The sequence below is a fragment of the Myxocyprinus asiaticus genome, chromosome 42 (assembly GCF_019703515.2).
Source record: "Myxocyprinus asiaticus isolate MX2 ecotype Aquarium Trade chromosome 42, UBuf_Myxa_2, whole genome shotgun sequence".
NCBI classification, from domain to species: Eukaryota; Metazoa; Chordata; class Actinopteri; order Cypriniformes; family Catostomidae; genus Myxocyprinus; species Myxocyprinus asiaticus.
This window is the reverse complement of record NC_059385.1, coordinates 3,019,688-3,043,547: the sequence shown is the minus strand read 5'-3', so window position 1 is coordinate 3,043,547 and position 23,860 is coordinate 3,019,688. Positions and strand designations below refer to the sequence as shown.

At 36.5% G+C, this 23,860-nt stretch overlaps 2 protein-coding genes and 1 pseudogene across 3 annotated transcripts in view; all 3 read left to right on the top strand.

The window, feature by feature from the left end:
* Nucleotides 1-783: 783 nt before the first annotated feature.
* LOC127432623 (transmembrane emp24 domain-containing protein 2) lies at nucleotides 784-9,850 on the top strand. Its single transcript, XM_051683934.1, has 4 exons — nucleotides 784-1,107; nucleotides 4,766-4,958; nucleotides 7,511-7,618; nucleotides 8,849-9,850. The coding sequence occupies exons 1-4, from the start codon at nucleotides 928-930 to the stop codon at nucleotides 8,971-8,973; spliced, it is 606 nt and encodes a 201-aa protein (XP_051539894.1). The 5' UTR covers nucleotides 784-927; the 3' UTR covers nucleotides 8,974-9,850.
* Nucleotides 9,851-9,991: 141 nt separating this feature from the next.
* On the top strand, nucleotides 9,992-18,338 carry LOC127432255 (ATP-dependent RNA helicase DDX55-like; annotated as a pseudogene).
* Nucleotides 18,339-20,794: 2,456 nt separating this feature from the next.
* The window catches only part of LOC127432565 (N-alpha-acetyltransferase 25, NatB auxiliary subunit-like), a 40,394-nt gene continuing 37,328 nt past the window's right edge, over nucleotides 20,795-23,860 (top strand). The window contains exon 1 of one of the 2 annotated variants that reach the window (XM_051683802.1): nucleotides 20,795-20,874. In XM_051683802.1, the coding sequence (XP_051539762.1) occupies nucleotides 20,817-20,874 (58 nt within the window). In that variant the 5' untranslated portion in view covers nucleotides 20,795-20,816. The remainder of the gene's footprint in view (nucleotides 20,875-23,860) is intronic. The other variant, XM_051683803.1, reaches the window with a different exon arrangement.

Sequence of the window (23,860 nt, the reverse complement as noted above, 5' to 3'; positions counted from 1 at the left end):
AATGAGAATCATCATTGAAAGCAATGTGAATAGTAAAAGTAAAATGTACCGTGTGACGGTAATGAGAATTGGGGAGTAAAATGTGTTTGTTGAAAGTGTCACATGAATGGTCCTATAGGCTTCATCTCGTTTATGCAAAATACAATACATAAATAATTTTTTATTGATTTGGGGTTCAATAATAATAATAATAATAATACCCCTGCAATGTGACAAATGCATTTTTATAAACAGCATGCATAAGAATGCTAAAAGAATGATGAAAATGCTGTTTAGAACTGCTTTAGATGGAGTATAGCACACCACACCACAGGTTATGTCAGTCAGCTGACTATTAAATTGTATTATAATATATTGTATAATTAAAATTGTAATTGTATATAATATGAAGACTAATGTATGACAAATATGGTTCAACATAACCCATTTAACATATATTTCACATTATTTGTATTACTATTTAATGACAATAAGAATCAGGTGTATTGGCCAAGTAGCAATTTTAAGGAATTTGGCTTCGTAGGTTGCTCCAGAGCAAACCACAATTTGCATTACTAGCATATGCAATGTATAAATTTTCAATAAACACTTTACAAAAAATATACATGATTTTTATGTCTATGCACATGTTGCTCTAAATTGTTTTCAGTCTGTAATGCCATGTATTCTCATTGATAGTTGCCTTTAATGTTGTATTTTCATACAACATGAATGCAATAAACAAAACAACCCAACTAGATTTTGCAATCGCGAAGTGCGCTCTATTTTTTTGTCCCCGCACGCGGCCCGTCTAAAGCTTGACGTGGCATCATCAGTGGAGCAGCAGCACTGTCAATCTCCGCCTTACTCCGCGTTACATGAATCGGTCGAGCGCGATATAAACGCTGTTTTATGGGTTTTAAGCTGCATTAATACCGCGGATTAGACATGTTTACGTTCACGGAGCTCGTGCTGCTGCTCTGCGCGCTGTCCTACACCGCGTCCGGTTATTTCGTGAGCATCGACGCGCACGCGGAGGAGTGTTTCTATGAGCGCGTGAACTCGGGCACGAAGATGGGCCTGATGTTTGAGGTGGCGGAGGGCGGATTTCTGGACATCGACGTGGAGGTTAGCTCTTAAATACACTAGAACATCAATACTTGTACTTAAAATACATTTGAGATCCTAAACAAGATCTGAGTGTGTGTGTCGCGCGCTCATTCCCGATAGGTGATCAAACCGGAAGTGAATTAACTGCTAAGAGTGATTGTTAGTGCTTATCTTCTAGATTTAGAGGTTAAATGACAAATTAAAGAATGTATTAAGTGTGGTTTGGTTGTGTTTTTGTCTGCTTTGCTTACACAAACCCAGATGCTGTTGTAATGTCTGTGACTTGGTGATTATTAGTGTAGTGTACAATTAAAGTCAGAAGTTTACATACACTTTAGCCAAATCGATTTAAACTCAGTTTTTCACAATTCCTGACATTTTAATTGAAGAAAATATCCCCTGTCTTAGGTCAGTTAGGATCACTACTTTATTTTAAGAATTTGAAATGTCAAAATAATAGTAGAGAGAATGATTTTTCAGCTTTTATTTCTTTCATCACATTCCCAGTGGGTCAGAAGTTTACATACACTTTGTTAGTATTTGGTAGCATTGCCTTTAAATTGTTTAACTTGGGTCAAATGTTTTGGGGATCCTTCCACAAGCTTCTCACAATAAGTTGCTGGAATTTTGTTCCATTCCTCCAGACAGAACTGGTGTAACTGAGTCAGGTTTGTAGACCTCCTTGCACACAAACGCTTTTTCAGTTCTGCCCACAAATATTCTATCGGATTGAGGTCAGGGCTTTGTGATGGCCACTCCAATACCTTGACTTTGTTGTACTTAAGCCATTTTGCCACAACTTTGGAGGTATGCTTGGGGTCATTGTCCATTTGGAAGACCCATTTGCAACCGATCTTTAACTTCCTGGCTGATGTCTTGAGATGTTGCTTCAATATATCCACATAATTTTCCTTCCTCATGATGCCATCTATTTTGTGAAGTGCACCAGTCCCTCCTGCAGCAAAGCATCCCAACAGCATGATGCTGCCACCACATGCTTCACTTCCTTCAAAAAGTAAGATCTTTGTCCCCATGTGCACTTGCAAACTGTAGTCTGGCTTTTTTATGGCAGTTTTGGAGCAGTGGCTTCTTCATTGCTGAGCAGCCTTTCAGGTTATGTCGATATAGGACTCGTTTTACTGTGGATATAGATACTTGTCTACCTGTTTCCTCCAGCATCTTCACAAGGTCCTTTGCTGTTGTTCTGGGATTGATTTGCACTTTTTGCACTAAACTACGTTCATCTCTAGGAGACAGAATGTGTCTCCTTCCTGAGCGGTATGATGGCTGCATGGCCCCATGGTGTTTATACTTGCGTACTATTGTTTGTACAGATGAACATGGTACCTTCAAGCGTTTAGAAATTGCTCCCAAGGATGAACCAGATTTGTGGAGGTTCACAATTTTTTTTCTGAGGTCTTGGCTGATTTCTTTTGATTTTCCCATGATGTCAAGCAAAGAGGCACTGAGTTTGAAGGTAGGCCTTAAAATACACCTCCAATTGATTCCAATTAGCTTATCAGAAGTTAATTTGCTAATTGCCTAAAGGCTTGACATCATTTTCTGGAATTTTCCAAGCTGCTTAAAGGCACAGTTAACGTAATGTAAACTTCTGACCCACTGGAATTGTGATATAGTCAATTAAAAGTGAAACAATTGGTGTGTAAACAATTGTTGAAAAAATTACTCATGTAATGCACAAAGTAGATGTTCTAAACGACTTGCCAAAACTACAGTTTGCTAATATGAAATCTGTGGAGTGGTTAAAAAATGAGTTCTAATGACTAAGTGTATGTAAACTTCTGACTTCAACTGTAGGTGTTAAATTATGGATTTATATATGTGCCACAATTCTGCACTCGCAAAGTTATATTTTGAGTACAGAACATTTTTGTGCCCTCAAAATATCATCTTGTGCGTGCAGGAATGTTTTTTCCCCACAAAAAGTTATTTTGCACTCGCAAGATGATATTTTGAGCGCACAAAGTTCTTTTGCACGCGCTTGAACTCGGTTTTGTAAAGCAATGTATCTTCTTGCAAAGAAATTCATTTTGCACAAATGAAAATCTATTTTGCGCTTGAATACATTTTAATTGAATGTGAATTTGCACAGAATTCTGAAATTTTGCTTTCTCCTACTTTGCGTGCAAATAAATTTTTGCGTGCTCAAAATATTATCTTGCGCGTGCAGAACATTTTATTGTGCGCTCAAAATATAATTTTGTGCGCACAGAATTGTGGCAAAATATAACTCCATATTAAATGGCCCAATAAAGACTTTCTTTAATATTTGCTATTTAAGATAAAGGTAAGTGTGGTGTTTTGTTTTTCTGTTTCTGCTTCCACCATATGGTTGCTCAAACTGGGATCTGCTTTAATAACAGTGACGTGGTGATTTGTGCTGATTATTAATGGTTGGATTTTAGTATTAAGTGCTAAAACTTTCCATTTAAGAGGTGATATTCATAAATTAAGGAATCTCAGTTTTGTTTACACCATATGGTTGTTGACCGCCTGTCATGTCCAAAAATGCCGGCTTTGACAGTCAGCATATGAGTGTTTTAGTGCTTGGATTTTAGTTTTAGAAGTTAAGGAATAGTTAACCTAACAATTTAAATTCTCTAATCATTTACTCACCGTCATGCCATCCCAGATTTGTAAATTTGTCTTTTTTCTTTAACACAAATTAGGATTTATTTTTAGATTAGGTCCATACAATTCAAGTGAATGAAGGCCATCATTTTGAAAAAAGCACATGAAGTCAGCATAAAAGTAATCCACACGACTCCAGTGGTTTAAGCCATGTCTTCAGAAGCGACATGATAACATCTGAGAAACAGATCAATATTTAATTCCTTTTTTACTATAAGTCTCCTCCTTTGACCAGCCTCAACCTGTAGGTGGCGATATGAAAGAATGCAAAAAATCGAAAGGAAGTGAAAGTGGAGATTTATTGTAAAAAGGGACAAAAATATTTATCTGTTTCTCACCCACACCTATCATATCGCTTCTGAAGATATGGATTTGACCACTGGAGGCATATGGATTACTTTTATGCTGCCATTATGTGCTTTTTGGAGCTTCAAAGTTCTGGTCACCATTCACTTGCATTGTATGGACCTACAGAGCTGAGATATTATTCTAAAAATCTTCGTTTGTGTTCTGCTGAAGAAAGTAAGTCATACACATCTGGGATGGCATGAGGGTGAGTAAATAAAAGAATTTTCATTTTTGGGTGAACTATCCCTTTAAAATTTCAGTTTTAGACAGTAGTCACTGATCTAAGTTAAACAAGTGTTAATTAGGTTGTGTTTTGCTTACATCATGATCGGAGATTGTTCAAGCCACATTAACAAAGTACTAAAAGTGTGCTAGGGCTTTTACTAGGTGATTGCTAGGATTTTCTGGGTGGTCTCTAAGGCTTTGCTAGGCAGTTGCAAGTAGTGTGGAGTCACTAAGGTGTTGCTAGTGTGTTTGGGGTTGTCGCTAGGTCATTGCTTGGTGGTTTAAGGTAAGATCCTAAGATTTTAACAAATATAATGTTTATTGCATGTCTTGAGCAGAGCACTGGGACCAATACAAATAAATGCTGTTTTTTGGGTTTGTGGGTTTCTGCATTATTGATGTTTTTTTGAATGCATATGTGTAGTAAATGTTTAATGCATGTCTTTAACAGATAACAGGGCCAGATGGGAAGCAGATCTATAAAGGAGACCGTGAGTCAAGTGGGAAGTACTCTGTGGCCGCTCATATGGATGGAACCTACAAGTTCTGCTTCAGCAACAAGATGTCCACCATGACCCCTAAAATTGTGATGTTTACTATTGACATCGGCGAGGCACCCAAAGGACAGGACATGGAGACAGAGGGTGAGCACATCAACTGAAGTTTCCTGGGAAGATTTATTTCTCATCGTGTCCTCTCTTAAGCTCCATATGCAGGATTCTCACGTTCACGGTGACAACCTGGAAATATAAGGGGAATTTTAAAACTGTGATTTCCAGGTCTGGAAATGTCATCATAAATGATGTCTTTAGACAGAATACAGTTTTCTTGTTATTCGCACCTAAATGACTTGTATATAATTTTTGTTATAGATATATATAGTAATATAGTAAACCTAATAATTGCAAATAACTGGAAAAATCATGGAAGTTTATTTTTCTGTTTTATATATATATATATATATTGCTTAGTGAAAATGAAGCCTGGTTTTAGTAACGCACATTTTACCCCCTAATTCTCATTACCGTTATGTGAAAATGAAATATAATTTAAATTTAAGTGTTTATTTTTAATCAGTCATTTTTGCTGATTTTAAAGCTGCACTACGTAACTTTGTGCTCTCTAGCGACATCTGTGTTTGAAAGTTAAAATTGCAAGCAATTTGCGGAAGAATACATTACGTCAGTCGTGTTGTGGCACTGCTCTTCTGGTGGATTTAAGGTAAGATGAATCTCCCAATTTGAGCTTACCTGGACATCGCCTGTGTGTGATGATGACTGGAGCCAATAGAAGACTTTATTATTTTTATACTATATTGTCCAGCCTCAGTTGCTACAGTAGCATGTCTATGCAGTGCACACAATAACACTGTGAACTAAATACATAAAATGAGAATTCAATAATGGTGAGGATAAAATATACTTAAAATTATATATATATTTTGAGGGATTTTTCCCCTTTTTCACCCAATTTGGAATGCCCAATTCCCAGTGTGCTTTTAAGTCCTCGTGGTGGCATAGTGACTCACCTCAATCCGGGTGGCAGAGGACGAATCTCAGTTGCCTCCGCATCTGAGACCATCAACTCACGCATCTTATCACGTGGCTTGTTGAGCGCATCGCCACGGAGACATAGTGCGTGTGGAGGCTTCACGCCATCCACTGCGGCATCTGTGCTGAACTCACCACACGCCCCACCGAGAACAAACCACATTATAGCGACCATGAGGAGTTTACCCTATGTGACTCTACCCTCCCTAGCAACCGGGCCAATTTGGTTGCTTAGGAGACCTGGCTGGAGTCACTCAGCACACCCTGGGATTCGAACTAGCGAACTCCAGGGGTGGTAGCCAGCGTCTTTTACCACTGAGCTACCCAGGCCCCCTATACTTAAAATTATTAAACGTAAAAATATTTAAATATGCAATATAACAATTACAAGAAGTAGATACATCACGATCGGTTAACACATGAGTATTCGATTGATAAAATTATGACAAATAATATAAGCTTCAACAACCCTACCAGAAAACATATCCAAGCATAATAGCAGGTAAACAACTCCGCCAAACGGATAACAGATAAACATCCATCTAGACTGCAACGATGCTGTCCTGAACTTTGTGAGTCTGACTGAACAGCATAGTTGGTTTCTCCAGCCAGAACATGAGACAGCCGGTACTTCTTTCCAGTGTGTGCGGACATGACGTAATGGCGCAAGAATGAACGTCATAAACCAGCGATTTCATGCCAAATTACAAATCATTTTTATAGGCTTACAGTAGTTAATGGGGGTAAGGTAATGACATTGTTTTGAACACTGATTGTTGATGTACTCAATCAATAATGGCAATTTGTTCATTTTTAAATACAAAATCGTACGTGGTGCAGCATTAATAAAATAAAAATAAAAAACAGCATCTTTTCATACTGTAATACAGTCAAAATAAAATACTATGTTACGGTAATGAGAATAATCATTGAAAATAAGGGGAATATTTTAAGTAAAATGTCCAGAAGCGATACGCAATTTCAGTGTCCTGAAAATGATGTCACAATGCAAAAATCTTAATGGTCCTAAATTTAAACTTTTCTCTAACATAATGTTTTTCACAGTGAAGGTGTAGAGCACATTCATTATGATTTAACTTGCATTTTACTTTTAACTTTTCTATCATGGCCTTTGTCCTCCCCTATCCAGGTGGTGGTGACAGCTGGGATGGTAGGCAGAGAATGTAAAAAATTAGACCATTTTAACCCATATAAACTTTATTCTAACTTGTCTGATTCGCACCTGTGTGTACAAGCATATTTCCCTTACTGATATGCTGCTGGCAGTAGCATGTGTAAATTGTAGGTAGGGTTACAAATGTATGAATGGTAAAGGAAAGACAAATGTGATCAGGTGTGGCTTTTGAATGATTGGTTTTGATCATTTGTGTTTTAAAAGATTTGTCAAGTTGGTTTACACAAAGTTCAGACTGTACTATGGCTAAATCTGAAAACAAAAACTAAAGCAAACTTGTTTGTGGCGTGTGAACTCTTGCATGTAGATATGAAGCGTTCGAAGTTCTTAACCGATACATAATTTGCTGTTCATGATAATTGTTATGGTGTGATTATTTGCGTGCTGCTTTAACAATAATGCTTGTGTTAATACAAACCCCATGATTAAATGTGTATTCACTTATTTTCAGCACATCAGAATAAGCTTGAGGAGATGATTAACGAGCTGGCGGTTGCCATGACGGCGGTCAAACATGAGCAGGAGTACATGGAGGTTCGAGAGAGAATACACCGTGCAAGTAAGTTATTAAACGCTGATCTTGTGCCCAACCGACCTTCGGGGATTATAACACAGGGAGGGAGTGTTTGAAACATGTTTTTGCAATTCGGTTTGGTGCTGCTATTGATGCAGAACTTGCAAACTACCTTTAAAATATCCTTTATTGTGAAGACTATATTAATAGTAAAATTTTGGAAATATCAAACAAAAACTTTCAAGGTTTCATTTAAAAAAATATATATTTTTTTTTTTACATGATGTCAAGACTTTTTTTAATTAATTCTGAATGTTCAACATATAATTAAGTGTTCAAAAAAACTCTAATAACTAATGTGGTGGGAAAGGCAGATAACAACCATTAGTTTTTCAAATCGATTTCTAGAATATTTAGAAAATTTCTTAATTTTTCCTTACTATGATGGACACAAACACAGAGGCTACTAGTCCAAAATGAATAAAATCCCCAATTTTTATATATATATATATATATATATATATATATACATACATACACATACATACATATACTGTGTGTGTGTGTATACACACACACACTTTATATACATGCATACTGTACATACACAGGTGGCACAAAAAAAAAACAAACAGGGCAACTATGTTTGATTGCTCATATCTTTAAAATGCGTAAAAGCGTTTGTACGATTTTTTTGTGTACTACTTTGACTTTTTTTTTGTTTGTTTTTTTTTTTCACCAGATGAGGTTTAATAAGGAATAAGGTTTATTATTATTCACAAGATATGAATTGGGAGACACGATGCATGTGTTGACGAGGAAAGTTTCCAGTCTTATTTTCCTTTGCATGCTCTCGCTTCAATATAGAACACTTTATGCACTGAAGTGAGGATAAAAATATGGATGAATTTTGTCAATGATAAAAGATTTCGATAAAGAAAATCTTCATGTTATTGTTTTTATTTCACCTGTTGAGGCCGCTGTTGTACTGTAGAATCATTCAGCACCTGCCACAGAGGAACACGGACGAATGATAAAAAACGTATCAGCATAGATTTTCTTGCCAATAACCGATAGTTCCAAAAAGCAACTATCGGCACTGATTAATCGGTAAAACCGATATATCGGTCTATCTCTAGTTTATGAACAATTCAAACTAGTTGTTAAGCTATGCATGTTTAAATAGCCTCTGATTCATTTTCAGGTAAGATCTTTGTTTAGCAAACATTGAAGAAATCTGTCTCATTTAAAGGTTTAATTTTCTCTCTCTTCTAGTCAATGACAACACAAACAGCAGGGTGGTGCTGTGGTCGTTCTTTGAAGCTCTGGTGCTGGTGGCCATGACCCTCGGACAGATTTACTACCTGAAGAGATTCTTTGAAGTGCGACGAGTCGTATAACATCCCGTCTGTGTTCAACTACACAACCACATTGAGTCGTGATTTACCAGTTTTACAAACTGGACATCCAATTCAGCAGAGAATCGGAAGAACCTGGTCGTTCTCTAGTCCGTCAGTTGTTATTTTTATGTTTTTGTTTTTATTTGCCCCAATTGTAGATCGCTTCTATGTTTGATTTTGGGTAAAAGGTGGAATTTCAGTTATGATTTATAAAATCTTTGATTTTGTTTTAGCCCAACTTCTGTAAAATTTAATTTGAAGGAGCATCATTTTTATTTATGGCTTTGTGGAGGGGGTTACCTCCGGTACTGTTACAAGTGCGCATTACAAGAATGAAGTAAAAATGATGTTTTGGTGTTGCCATAAATGAAAGAACATGCAACATGGTTTAGGATTGCGTGATGGAATTAAACCATGACATGAACAATGTTGTCAATGGAAATGGAAAGTCAGCACTCACTGATGTATTATAAAGAAATGTCGAGGAATGTCACAGCGAGCACATTTCATATCACCGCTTATTATTACAGTTAGTTATGCCAACAGACTCCATGGCACATAATTAAACCTGATGCTGGTAAGGCGGTAAAATGACTGCTTATTTACTTTTTGCAGATTTTCTGGTGTGTTTTTAAATGTTTAGGTGGGATAGTTCTGGCCCGGTTTTTCCTTATCTGCAGTTTCTTCACATGGGGGGTACTTTATGTAGATTTGTACAATTTTTGTTGTCTAAACCAATTCTTATATTGATGAGAATGCAAAATTGTTCGGCTAAGACTACTAGGAAACTGATACAAATGTAAACTTCTGAAGTTTCATGACTAGCTTTGTTAAATGGGTTTGGTTTAATAAACATAAAACATGTTCTTAAAATGTCCTTTTGTTTTTATTTATTTATTTTTTTCATGCTTGTAGCACTAGTTTTGCAAATGTACATTATTTTAATGAGAAACTCAGTGACCTGGTTTTCAATTATTTTGTGTATAAATATTTAGAATAAGAAACGCAAGAGGATGGCACTCCACAGTTGCTCAATTGAAATTTTATACCTTAAAAAGATTAAAATCATATCATGACCCCTCCCCCACCCCACTGATTTGCCAAGTATGCTTTATTCACATATGTTTTTCTGTTATTGTTTTAACAATTCACCGGGTTTTTTTTGGGGGGGGGGGGTGTTATTTTTTTTTAATATATATGTTCACTTGGAGTTTCTCAGTGCAATTAGTCAGGTGTAAATTATAATCCAGAAAGCGGATTTGGAAAAAAAACCCGCGAACGTCACGTAGTACCTGTTTATTAGACTGTATTAGACTCTATCAAAATTATAAACTATGGAAAACATCAACGATGATAAATGGGACAATCGGCCTGTGAAACTTCATGACAATGTATTACAGACTCGTACAGAGCTGTAATTTACATATATGGTTCAGGTATCTATATGGTTCATATTCTGCACTGTTACTCTTAATGGTTATTTACCAGTTTATTAGCTGATTATTAACCAGTTGTCTCATTTCTAATCTGCCTGCGTCCTTCTTTTTATGAGAAATAAAGATGTAGCTGCTGAGGCGGTGAGAATTGTAATATTTGTGTCTATTATCATATGAAAGTTGTCATGCAGAATACAGTGTTGGCCAAAAATATTGGCACCCTTGGTAAATATCAGCAAAGAAAGCTGTGAAAAAAATCTGCATTGTTTATCCTTATCATTCATTCATTAAAAAATTCACAAAAATCTAACATTTAATTGAAGTAAAACAATTGAAACAAGGGAAATATCTCATTATTAAATATTTTTCTCCAAAACACAATTATTGGCACCCTTAGAAATTCTTTTGAGTAAAATATATCTGAAGTATATTCCCATTCATATTTTAAATTTTTTAGTGCACCTGGGTGACTAGGAACACGAAATTGTTCAGCCATGACTTCCTGTTTCACAGGGGTATAAATATGAGGTAACACACAGGCAAAATTCCCTTAATCATCAATCACAGTGGGTTAGACTAAAGAATGTGTGGCAAAAATGGGAAGTGGCTGTAAGAAAATAGCCAAAGCATTAAAAATACCCATTTCAACCATCAGGGCAATAATTAAGAAGTGCCAATCAACTGGAGATCTTAAGAATCAGCCTGGAAAAGGACGTGTGTCTATATTGTCTCCACGCACAGTGAGGAGGATGGTTCATGTGGCCAAAGAATCTCCAAGGATCACAGCTGGAGAATTGCAGAAATTAGTTGGGTCTTGGGGTCAGAAAGTCTAAAAAATATATATATATATCAGACATCACCTACATCACCACAGGTTGTTTGAGAGGGTTTCAAGATAAAAAGCCTCTGCTCTCATCCAACAACAAACTCAAGCATCTTCAGTTTGTCAGACACTCCTGGAACTTCAAATGCGACCGGGTTCTATGGTCAGATAAAACAAAAAAAGAGCTTTTGGCAGTAAACACAAGAGATAGGTTTGGCACACACAGAGATGAAGAAGTATCCAATGCCCACGGTTAAATGTGGTGCTGCATCTTGAATCTTGTGGGGCTGTTTTTCTGCCAGAGGTCCTGGACATCTTGTTTGGATACATGGCATCATGGACTCTATCATATACCAGCAAATAAAAAATCAAAACATGTCTGCCACTGCCAGAAAGGTTACAAAGGGCTCTGGTTGGATCTTTCAGCAGGACAATAATCCAAACAAACATCAAAATCAACACAAAAATGGTTCACTGACCACAAAATCAAGGTTCTACCATGGCCATCCCATTCACCTGTCCTGAACCACATAGAACATTTTTGAGGTGAACTGTAGAGGAGAGTCTACCAACATAGACCTCTGAATTTGAAGGATCTGGAGAGATTCTGTATGGAGGAATGATCTTAGATCCCTTGCCAGGTGTTCTCCAACCTCATTATAAGAGAAGACTCAGAGCTGTTATCTTGGCAAAGGGGGGTTGCAAAAAGTATTGAATAAAAGGGTGCCAATTATTGTGGCCAATGCATTTTGGAGAAAAATATTTATTTAATAATGAGATATTTCCCCTGTTTCAATTGTTTTACTTCAATTAAAGGTTAGATTTTTGTGATTTATTTTAATGAACGATCAAAAGGATAAACAATGCAGATTTATTTTTTTCACAGCCTTTGATCATATTTACCAAGGGTGCCAATATTTTTTGCCACAACTGTATATTATGGATATAAAACCCATTAATTAATTTGCAGGTTACTGGCAGTGGAAAAACTCTGGCCTTTGTGATTCCTGTCTTAGAAATTCTCCTCAAGCGAGAAGAGAAGTTAAAAAAAAGATGCAGGTCAGAATCGTTATCTATTCTGTCTGTCTTTTTGTGTGTCTATACTATATCTATATCTGTCTGTCTGTCTGTCTGTCTGTCCATCTATGCTGTCTCTCTGTCTGTCTATATATCCTGTCTGTCTATCCTGTATGTCTGTCTAAACTTTTGAAGCTTGTAATTTGTTGTTTGTATATCTGTATTACTGTATTCTCAAGTTGGCGCATTGATCATAACGTCCACCCGTGAACTGGTGCTGCAGATCAGTGAAGTTATGGGCCGATTTCTCCGGGGGTTTCCTCAATTCAGGTTGATGGAAGGACACATAACATCCACTGCCATATGATGGTTTTCAGATTGTAACTCAAATTAAATGTGTGTCTCTTGCAGGCAGATTGTGTTAATTTGTGGCAGCAACCCCACTGAAGATGTGGAGAAGTTTACGGATCAGGGGTGAGTATTCAAGACACAGGATCCAAGTCACGTCACTGTTATTCAATCAGAGAAAAATATAAGCAAAATACATTGTTCTGTGCACTTCACAGAGCCAATACTGTGATTGCGACGCCCGGTCGATTGGAGGATATGTTCAGGAGGAAGGCAGATGGTCTTGATCATCCCACTGCTGTGAAGTGTCTAGATGTTCTAGTTCTGGATGAAGCAGACAGATTGCTGGATATGGGTTTTGAGGCGAGGTACTGATCATCCCCCAGATGATGTGATCAATGCACATCAGAAATCACATTAGTCTCTTGTTCTTGAGGGGAGGTACTACAGGCAAATAATGCTTTTGGCTGGTTTTAACCATTTTTGACAACGTTTTTCTACAATGTCAATCAGCCAAACTTCCCAAACATAAAAAATAATAGTTAGGAATTTTTTTTTCATCACATTTACTAAGTATATTTGCATAGGTTGGATTCACTCAACTGCCATTTTCCCTCTGACTTCTCATTTCATAATACAAAAGGTGATGATGTGTAATGATTTTATTTTATTTTTTAGCGCATAGCACAGTTGCTCTTTTCCTTTTCAGTGCTGTTTGGCATGTCAGGGCTGCCTACTGTTTGATGGGTTTGACTTGACTTCCTCCGTAACGCTTTAAACTAGAAAAGTCTCACTAGAATTGAAATGGGTCTCATCAGTTTTGAGGACAGCGCGCCGCAATATGGAGGGAAGCCCGGTTGTTGCGCATGCGCGTCAGAGAGCAGAGCAGATCATTAGCACGAGCTGGTAACGTTACATTCGTGCAAAAGTGCAGATGAGAAGCCTTTAACTGAATGCGAGATTATCTTTAAATCTCTTCATTAAACATTGTATTATCATTAAATAATCTCTATCACTTGGGCAGCCGCCGAAAAATCTTCAACAGGAGAACCATTGCATTGTTCTTTCCCTGCAGTCTGAAAAGACCTGCGACCCACCAGTTGAGAAACACTGATATAAACCATTCAGCACCTGTTATATTATTGCATAGAACATTTCTATACTGGCTGTTAAAAAAAAGAGCATTTTATTTTCAACTAATGTGCATAAAATAAATAAATAAAAGTTTTAGTCAGTCCATATTCTCAAATGTTAAGTCAAAAGTAAAATGAGGGGGGAAACGCTTCAATAGACAGTTCACATGGTGTTACACTTGCACTGATTCCTACTACTCCAGAATCAAGCTTCATAATAACAGCGAAATACCACATCGTTTTTTATTCAGTACAGTTGTATGTAGAGTAGCAATATTCACAAATAGCAGTGGTACTCAGGTGGCTCAGAATATGAGCACAGGTCAGAGGCTGTTCAATCAGACGAAACACAACAGACTGAAACCGAATGTGAGGATCTTGAGACACACATTTCCAAGTTGAACATCTTTCCTGACAAAGCATTTAAACAACTCACTGCTTAATCTGAGAAATGCTAATAAGAGAGCAAGACGCAATGACCAAAACACCTCCACCAACTGTAAGGGGCTGTTCACACCGAACGCTTTTGCAACCATCCATTTGTTTTTCTATGTAAATGCGCACTAGACGAACATCTTTGTTTGCCTTTGTTTTTGTTTATTCGGCGTCTCGTGCAGAAGTGCTGTTTTTTAGATGATGTGTCTAATTAAAAAGAACTTTAAAAGCATATTGAGACACCTGCTTTCTGTTTAACTGTATTTGTTGCGCTCTGTCTAGCCTTTTTTAGAGCAATGTGATTGATCTGAAGTCATCATTTTACAGTGAGGGTAAAAAAATGTAATTGAAATCAGATGTGTTTCTGATTTGTTTATACGTTTCTCTCGGCTACATGAAGATATTAATTTGCTTTCTGACGTCACTAGCTTTAAATGTGCAACTCAGCTGGCTAACGAATGCATAAACATGACCAGCTGGATATAAACTAATGCAAATAGATGGTAATAGATGGTAACAATCGTGACATTTATACATTTGGGTAAGACTTGCGTGTATATTTGTCACATTGTTCTAACCGCTTGAGGTTAGCTTTAATGTCAGCATCCACTCAGCCTTGTCGGCAAATATACTGCTGTTCTCTACTAATGCAGCATCTAGTCAACAAATTCATTACTTTATAATGATATGAAAATGTGTACTGTATACATACCTTTTCATTGTTGATGTTTTATATCTGCATCTGAAGTGTTCCGCTCCATGCAGAGTGTAGTCTCACGTGTCAAAACAAACACCACAAGGCATCAGTGAAGTGCCGCTCTGATACTGTATAACAAAAGCGGACCCTTCCCAGCCGCTCCAGCACCGGACGCAACAGGGAAAAACTATCCATGTGGATTTTTGCAGATAACCGATAGTTCCAGAAATCTGTTATCGGTGCTGATTAACTGTCAAAACTGATATATCAGTCGACCTCTACTAAGAACCTTTATATACATGTTTGTGGCATAGCCACGGGTGTGCCAGGGTGTGCAACTGCCACCCTAAACGTAAGCTTGCACACCTAAATAAAATGACTTTTTATGCTTAATTACAGCATGAAGGGGTGTAAAATGCATCATTATTATGCTGAAACTTCAATGCATCATTTACAAAATTTAATAATCAATTATAATGACTAATGATACCCAGTGTGTTACAGAGGCCATCTTAGATTACACGCGCACTCTCGCAACAGATGCCGGGCGCGTGACTGAGGAAACAAGCGTGCACTTTAAAATTAAGAAACTTTATACTACTTTCGGAGTTCGGATTTATGCCTCATTATTCATAATTGCATGTGTCCATACAAGCAAAATAAGTTAATTGTTGTTCTTTTCCTCCCTAATTACGATATATTATGCATATTATGGAATATTTGGAGAATACGCTTGAAAAGGTAGGCTATACTGTCCTGCGTTTTTACAGGGTTTTATTGGTTCAGTAAATATTCCCCTGATGATATGCAAATCTATTGTGCATAATCAGCAGTCTACCTACTGTCTGTTTGCATCATGTCAGAACTGGTGTTATCCTTTATTTATATTGGCTTAATAATTAACATAACAGGGTCCTGGGTAGCTCAGTGGTAAAAGACGTTGGCTACCACCCCTGGAGTTCGCTAGTTTGCTAGTTTGAATCCCAGGGCGTGGTGAGTGATTCCAGCCAGGTCTCCTAAGCAACCAAATTGGCCCGGTTGCTAGGGAGGGTAGAGTCACATGGGGTAAACTCCTCGTGGTCGCTATAATGTGGTTAGCTCGGTGGGGCACGTGGTGAATTGGGCGTGGATGCCGCGGTGGATGGCGTGAAGCCTCCACACGCGCTATGTCGCCGTGTCAATGCGCTCAACAAGCCACGTGATAAGATGCGTGGGTTGGCGGTCTCAGACGCGGAGGCAGCTGGGATTCATCCTCCGCCACCCGGACTGAGGCGAATCACTACGCGACCACGAGAACTTAAAAGCGCAAATAAATTAATACAGTACATGAACATTAAATATTGATTTGCTTTTAAATTAATTAATTATGTGAGAAGAAATAAATCACTGAAAAGCTGAAATCCACCTCCGGTTTGCGTCGGAGTTCTGTTGGTGTTTATTTTGTAATTAATGAACGTCTGACTCATTATCCAGCTTATTACAAGACTACTTGCCAAATAAATACACTTGAAACATCAGGTTGAGTTGAAATTATTTTATTAGCTTAATTGTGATACAATAAGCAGGAAAGATGGTTCGCAATTCCCGGATGAGCGGTCTGATATGTGGATGTGCGGTTGTTACTCAGAAATATTGGACCACTAGATGGCGCCATTGACCAATCAGAATCGAGTATTCCAGAGAGCTGTGTAACAATATCATATAATAAATTATTTTATTTTTTTAATCTTATATTCTTTTAAATTTATTTTTCTTAGTTTTCTCTAGAAACTACATTTAACCTTTTATTATTATTCTAATTTTATATCTTATATTTTTTCAACTTAAAATGTTTCTAATTTTATTTCTTTATTCTTATAAACTTTTTAACGTCAATCTCTTTTCATTTTATTTTTATAACTTCTAATTGTTTCTCATTTTATTTCTTTGTCCTTATACTCTTTTAACTTTATTTTATAAACTTTAAATTTTTCTAATTTTATTTCTTTAATCTTATATTCTTTAAAAAAAATATTTTTAACTACTTTTAAACTTCAAAATTATTTTAGTTTTGTTTCTTTATTCTTATAATCTTTTTATGTTAATCTCTGTTAACTTTATTTTTTAACTTCAAATTCTGACATTTTATTTCTTTATTCTCATAATCTTATAACATTATTCTCTTTTAACTTTATTTTTAAACCTTAAAGTTATTCTAATTTTATTTCTTAATTCTTATAATATTTTAACCTTATTCTCTTTTAACTTAATTTTTTTACTTCACATTTTTTCTCATTTTGCTGCTTTATTCTTATATTCTTTTAACTTTATTCTCTTGTTTTTTGTTAGAACATATTTTTCAGAGTTCAAAATTTAAACTGCAGCTGACCTGCAGAAAAGAACTCCACTGCCTCTGTAGCATGCATAACTGTGTGACAGATTAAAGACTTGAATAATTATTCCATCATGTATGTTCTCCCTGTGCAGTGGGGTTCTTATGTGCACATATGTCATGGCGAGAGGTATTGACATACCAGAAGTGAACTGGGTTCTTCAGTATGACCCGCCTAGCAGCGCAGGGTAACCAGAACATTTGTGAAGATACAAGAACAGTAAAACTGATTGCTCATATGATGTTTGAATCATATTTTATCCAGAATTCCATTTAGGTTTACTTCTGTTATATAGGTTTACTACTGTTATGTAGAAGACAATGGCTCTTAGAGAAAAAGCAGTATTTGAGAAAGGCAAGAAAGCCTTTGTTTCGTGTGTCCAGACACGAGACAAACACAAGTGAAGCCTGATATTTTGCATTAAAGGTGAGTGACACGTGGATTTCCCACCATTTAGGATTTTTTAAATAGGAGTTTCTTATCGGAACTTTCTTTTAAACCTTTCCCAAAAAAGCATGTCTAATTGTTTTAACCTATAGACCTTGCACAGATCTGGATTTTGCTGATCTGGCTCGTGGTTTTGCCCTCATCCGTTTGCCCAAAAAGCCTGAACTGAGAGAAAAGACTTTCCCTGACTTCAAAGAGGAGATCACGGACACAGACACCATCCATTATTAAGATAAAAACCGTGAGAAACAGAGACAGAAAATGCTAGCACAGCAGAGAGAGAAAGACTTTTCTCAACGAGAAAAAACTTTGTCAAGAACAAATCCTGGTCTAAACAGAAGAACAAAAAAAATAGCAGCCAAAAGAAAACTGGATGAGGTACTTCAATGTTTGTATTAATCTTTGGTACTAATTCCAGATCGAGCAAGTTAAATGCACTCTATATAAAATGTTACTAAACTTTTGTGTGGCTGCAGGGTTCAGACGGTGAAGGTGAAGACCTCAACGAGATTTTAAATGAAACGAGTCTGCTGACGAAACTCAAGAAGGGAAAGATCAGCAAGGAGGACTTTGACAAACACGAGTTTGGCTGGGAGCTCGAAGCACAAACGAGCCACCACGTCTCATGCGGACAGTTCTGATGGAGACAGAGAATGAGCTGTGAAGTCTGGACTGTTTTAGAAGACTGTATACATGCATACATGGACGATCATTTGACTTAAATGTGCAAATATGCTGTATCGGCAGCGTCAGTTTAATGATGGCTTTATGTATACTGCACAAGGAGGATGTGTTCTTCACAACTGTTTTTGTAATAATTATGTTGTCTACCATATACTGTACATCACTGCCCAAAAAACAAAGAATTAAAGGTCGCTATGTAATGTCACTGGTGAAAAAAATAAGCTTTTTTAGGGTGCGAAGGAATATATAAAGGGGTTTGAAAAGCAAATTCAGATATGAAGATATTATAAATATGTGTTATGCATTTATGAGGATACAAAGTTCCAGATGGCAAAACATACAGCATAGTCTTTCACTAATGTAGATAGACAGACCAGATATATTGATAGATAGACAGACAGACAGACGTATAGACAGAACAGATATATAGATAGACAGACGAAAGACAGACAGATAGGTATTTAGATAGATAGACAGACAGATAGGTAGATAGACATACAGACATAAAGATAGACAGACCAGATAGATAGATAGACAGACATATAGACAGAACAGATAGATAGATAAATAGACAGACAGACAGGTGTATAGACAGAACAGATAGATAGACAGACAGACGATAGATAGACAGACAGATAGGTAGATAGACAGACAGATAGATAGACATACAGATATATAGACTGACCAGATAGATAGACAGACATATAGACTGACCAGATAGATAGACAGATGTATAGACAGAACAGATAGATAGACATATAGACAGACCAGATAGATAGATAGATAGACATACAGATATATAGACTGACCAGATAGATAGATAGACAGACAGACGTATAGACAGAACAGATAGATAGTTAGACATACAGACATATAGACAGACCAGATAGATAGACAGACAGACAAATAGACTGACCAGATAGATAGCTAGACAGACAGACATATAGACAGAATAGATAGATAGACAGACAGACAGATAGATAGACATATAGACAGACCAGATAGGTAGATAGACATACAGATATATAGACATACCAGATAGACAGATAGATAGATAGACAGACAGACAGATAGATAGATAGGTAGATAGACAGACAGAGAGACAGACAGACGTATAGACAGAACAAATATATAGACAGACAGACGAAAGACAGACAGATAGGTAGATACTGTAGATAGACAGACAGGTAGATAGACATACAGTATAGACAGACCAGATAGATAGATAGATAGATAGTTAGACAGACGTATAGACAGAACAGATAGATAGACAGACAGACGATAGATAGACAGACAGATAGATAGACATACAGACATATAGACAGACCAGATAGATAGACAGACAGACAGACAGACGTATAGATAGATAGATAGATAGATAGACCAGATATATAGAACAGATATATAGACAGACAGACAGTTTGGTAGATAGGTAGGTAGATACCAGATAGATAGATAGACAGACATATAGACAAAACAGATAGATAGACAGACAGACAAGTTAGGCAGATAGACAGACAGATAGATAGACATACAGATATATAGACTGACCAGATAGATAGATAGACATACAGACGTATAGACAGAACAGATAGATAGACAGAAGACATATAGACAGACCAGATAGATAGACAGATGTATTGACAGAACAGATAGATAGTTAGGCATACAGAGATATAGACAGACCAGATAGATAGACAGACAGACAGACAGACAGACATATAGACTGACCAGATAGTTAGATAGACAGACAGACGTATAGACAGAATAGATAGATAGACAGACAGACAGACAGATAGATAGATAGATAGATAGATAGATAGATAGATAGACATACAGATGATAGATAGACAGACAGATAGACATACAGATATATAGACTGACCAGATATATAGATAGTCAGACGTATAGACAGAACAGATAGACAGACAGACAGACAGACAGACGTATAGACAGAACAAATATATAGACAGACAGACGAAAGACAGACAGATAGGTAGATACTGTAGATAGACAGACAGACATATAGACAGACCAGATAGATAGATAGATAGACAGGCAGACAGAACAGATAGATAGACAGACAGACAAACAGACAGATAGATTGATAGACAGACAGACATATAGACAGACCAGATAGATAGAGACAGACAGACAGACAGACGTATAGATAGATAGATAGATAGACAGACAGATAGATAGATAGATAGATACTATAGTATATCATGTTCATGTACCATTGCTTTTTTGTATTTTTTTTATACCATGGTACTTATATGGTACATGTACAAAAAACATACCAGACCATAGCACGATCATAAAACATATGTGTATTTTAGACTGAATGATATGCATGACTCTAGCGTTCATGTCATCAAGTTGTTTAAAGTCTTTCCGGAGTGCTCGATCTGCGCATGCGCACCACATAATCCTATCCCGCTCATCTCCATCATGGCGGCGAGGGGCCATGTGCAGGACCCCAACGACAGGCGACTGCGACCCATTTACGGTAAGATATACACCACACTGCGGGGCTTACACGCATGCAACGTGCCCGGTTAGTGATGTGGGGCCGGGCTGTGCTGTATGGAGGTTATTAAACGAGCTGCAGGAGCTGTGGAGAGCCGGTGAGGCCTGTGGAGGTGAAGCCGCGGTGTCTGTTCGGCTGTGGTGCGGAATGACAGTGCGTCCTAGTCCGGCCACACTCTCACTCTTCTACCGGTGGAAGAAGCATGTTGATATGCCATTTAAACGTACAAACACTGTTTAAATGTCAGAAGTTCCGTATTAATGTCATGCGATCTGACCGGCTCATTGACTGACTGAGATGTCAAAGAGATTAACTGCCTTAATATAAACCAGATTATTGCATTTATGCATTACTGATTTACCTTGAGGTATTCTGTATGGAGAGCCTCAGATAGTCAATTAACATGCCAAATGGTCTGCAAATGTTGTTATAACTTGATTAATTACATTAGAGACATATAACTTGAATTTTGTGTTTAAATCAACTGAGATAAACTAATTATGATCGTCTAAAAGTGGTTTATAAGTCTCTTTGTCTATATTACTAAGCTTCAATTTAGATATTTTATTCAAATATTTGCAGAAAATGCCTTACAAATGACTTAAAATGCTTAACTTTGAAATTGAATTGGTCCCAATATAGGAACACCACTTAAAGTTTGTTGGCATTGTTTTTCTTAACCATTAAATTTATATGAATCTTATATGTAGTAGATATGGGCATATTTGTGTATGTAAATGTATTTGCATGTAGTAAATATAGCTTTCAATTGGTCTGCACAGCAGATGCATGTTGATATCTGCTCATACACTGAATGTAGGTACTGTTGCATCTCTTTTGCATGGCTGTATCACTTCATATTACATTTTCAGTCATGGAAACTGTGTTTTGAAAAAGGTTGTGAAAGAAACTAGTGTTGAAATTAGTATTTTACTCTGTCAAACAAGTCTGACAGTGAAAACCGTGTGGTTCAATGGTTGATATATCCATACATCAAGGTGGCAGATGGCCTATATAATGCAATAAACAATAAAATATATTAATAACAGTTTAATAATAACAAATAAGCTGTGCACCAAATTGCTGAATTGAAATAAACACTTATGTAGAAAATGTACACTGTTCATCACGGTCAGAAACTAACAGGGGTTTGGAGCTAAAACATTCCCAAAATTCAAAACATGGGGATAATATAATGTCCCCGTAATGAGTTCCTTTTTTTGTTATGTATTTATTTATTACATATATATATTCCCATAACAATAATAAACAGGAACTCATTACTGGGACATTAAGAGAAAAATTTCCCTGAACATTATTTGTATCACGCCAGCCTTCCTTTAGATGTTGTTAATATGCTCCTCATTCCAAATCTGGAGAAATGCCATCATCTGCTCCTCTGTGTCATTGCAGTATATTGTTTTGTATAAAGATAATAGTAGACGTAGACGATATATCGGTTTTACCGATAGCAAAAATCAATGCTGATACTTCCTGAGTGTGTCCGTCATAGTAAGGAAAGACTGATGAATTTGTTATCGGCCTTTTCCACCATCTTAGTTATCGGTGTCGGCACAGTCCACTATTATTGGTCAACCTCTACTTAATAGCAAAAAATATTTGGAACCGTGTGAATAAGAAAAAAATTTACCCAGAATGTGTTGCCGTCACCATACATGTTTGCTATGCCGCGTAGAGATCAGCCAGTTATTGAAACATGCCTGTTGACATTGTATATTGAATCTTAATTGGGATGTAATTGAATCAAATTGAGAAATCGGTGTCAATACCCAGCACTACAAATATTAGTTAAGTGAAGTAGGCCTATTTGATATAAAAGGGTGATTTTCTATGGTTACTAGGTAATAAAATTGCCCTTTAAATGGGGAAAAAATGCCCTTGAAAATCAGTTCGGGAATCAAATATTGCCAATTAATGGACATACTATTTTGTCAAATCGATCTGTATATGTGTGAATGATTGATTAAAAATATTCACAGTTATAAATATATGTGATACACTGTTAAAAAATGTCTGTAATTTTAACGGTAAACAACTGTAAAAATGCTACAGAAATAACATGTTAATTGATTAACGAATATTAACTGTAAATATATACAATAACAAATTGTAATATATAAAAAAAAGTTGTTTTTTTTTTTGTGTGTGTGTAAAAAGTGATTTTCCTGTATAATTAATGGTAAAAATTTACATTGTTTAACAAGAGAGTACATGCACTTTTTACAGTAAATTATTTTTAAAATTACAGTAAAAAACAGTAATCGGCGTTCCCACAATTCCCTGTGTGACCCATCATATTTCACTATATTTTATGTGAATAGTTATGTTACTTCTTATTTTTAATATCAGTTACGTACATTGGGGTGTTGTGTGTTATATCTGATGTTGTTTAGTTAATGTTTACTGTATTATTTTAATTTCACATGTGTAACTCTGATGGTGTTTAGTGTTTGTGTGTCGCTACATGTTTATTGCTCCTGGAAGGGCCACTATTGGTGAACTTCATGTCATCATGTGCTCTTCTGTAGTTACTACGGTGATTAATAACATTATAATGTAAAAAGCAGATTTTTACAGTTTCAGAAGGTTAATATCAAGTTGATGACATTTACTGTAAATTTAACAGAATTTTAATGTATTTTTTACATTGACAGAGTGGTCATGTAAATTACAACAGTTTTAAACTGTAAAATGTACAGGTTGTTCTGTAAAGTTGTTTACATTTTTACTGTATTTTTTACATAATTATTCTGGCAACCACAGCTGCCAGTTTATTTATTTATTTATTTTCAGTGTGTTTCTTGATTAGAGATTGTTGTTTTAATAATGGACATCAATACTGAGAGCTGTTCTCTTGTAGAAAGTCCAAATGTTAATTTTGGTATCCAGCTGTCATGAGAAATGGTCCTGTGTTCTTTTAGCAGAGACTCATGGGAATGGTGGG

What these genes read in the sequence shown, in the direction of transcription:
- LOC127432623 (XM_051683934.1), top strand. Translation starts at nt 928, where the DNA reads ATGTTTACGTTCACGGAGCTCGTGCTGCTGCTCTGCGCGCTGTCCTAC. An exon ending in ACAGGACATGGAGACAGAGG is followed by an intron (nt 4,959 to 7,510) that starts GTGAGCACATCA and finishes ACTTATTTTCAG; the next exon opens with CACATCAGAATAAGCTTGAG. An exon ending in AGAGAGAATACACCGTGCAA is followed by an intron (nt 7,619 to 8,848) that starts GTAAGTTATTAA and finishes TCTCTCTTCTAG; the next exon opens with TCAATGACAACACAAACAGC.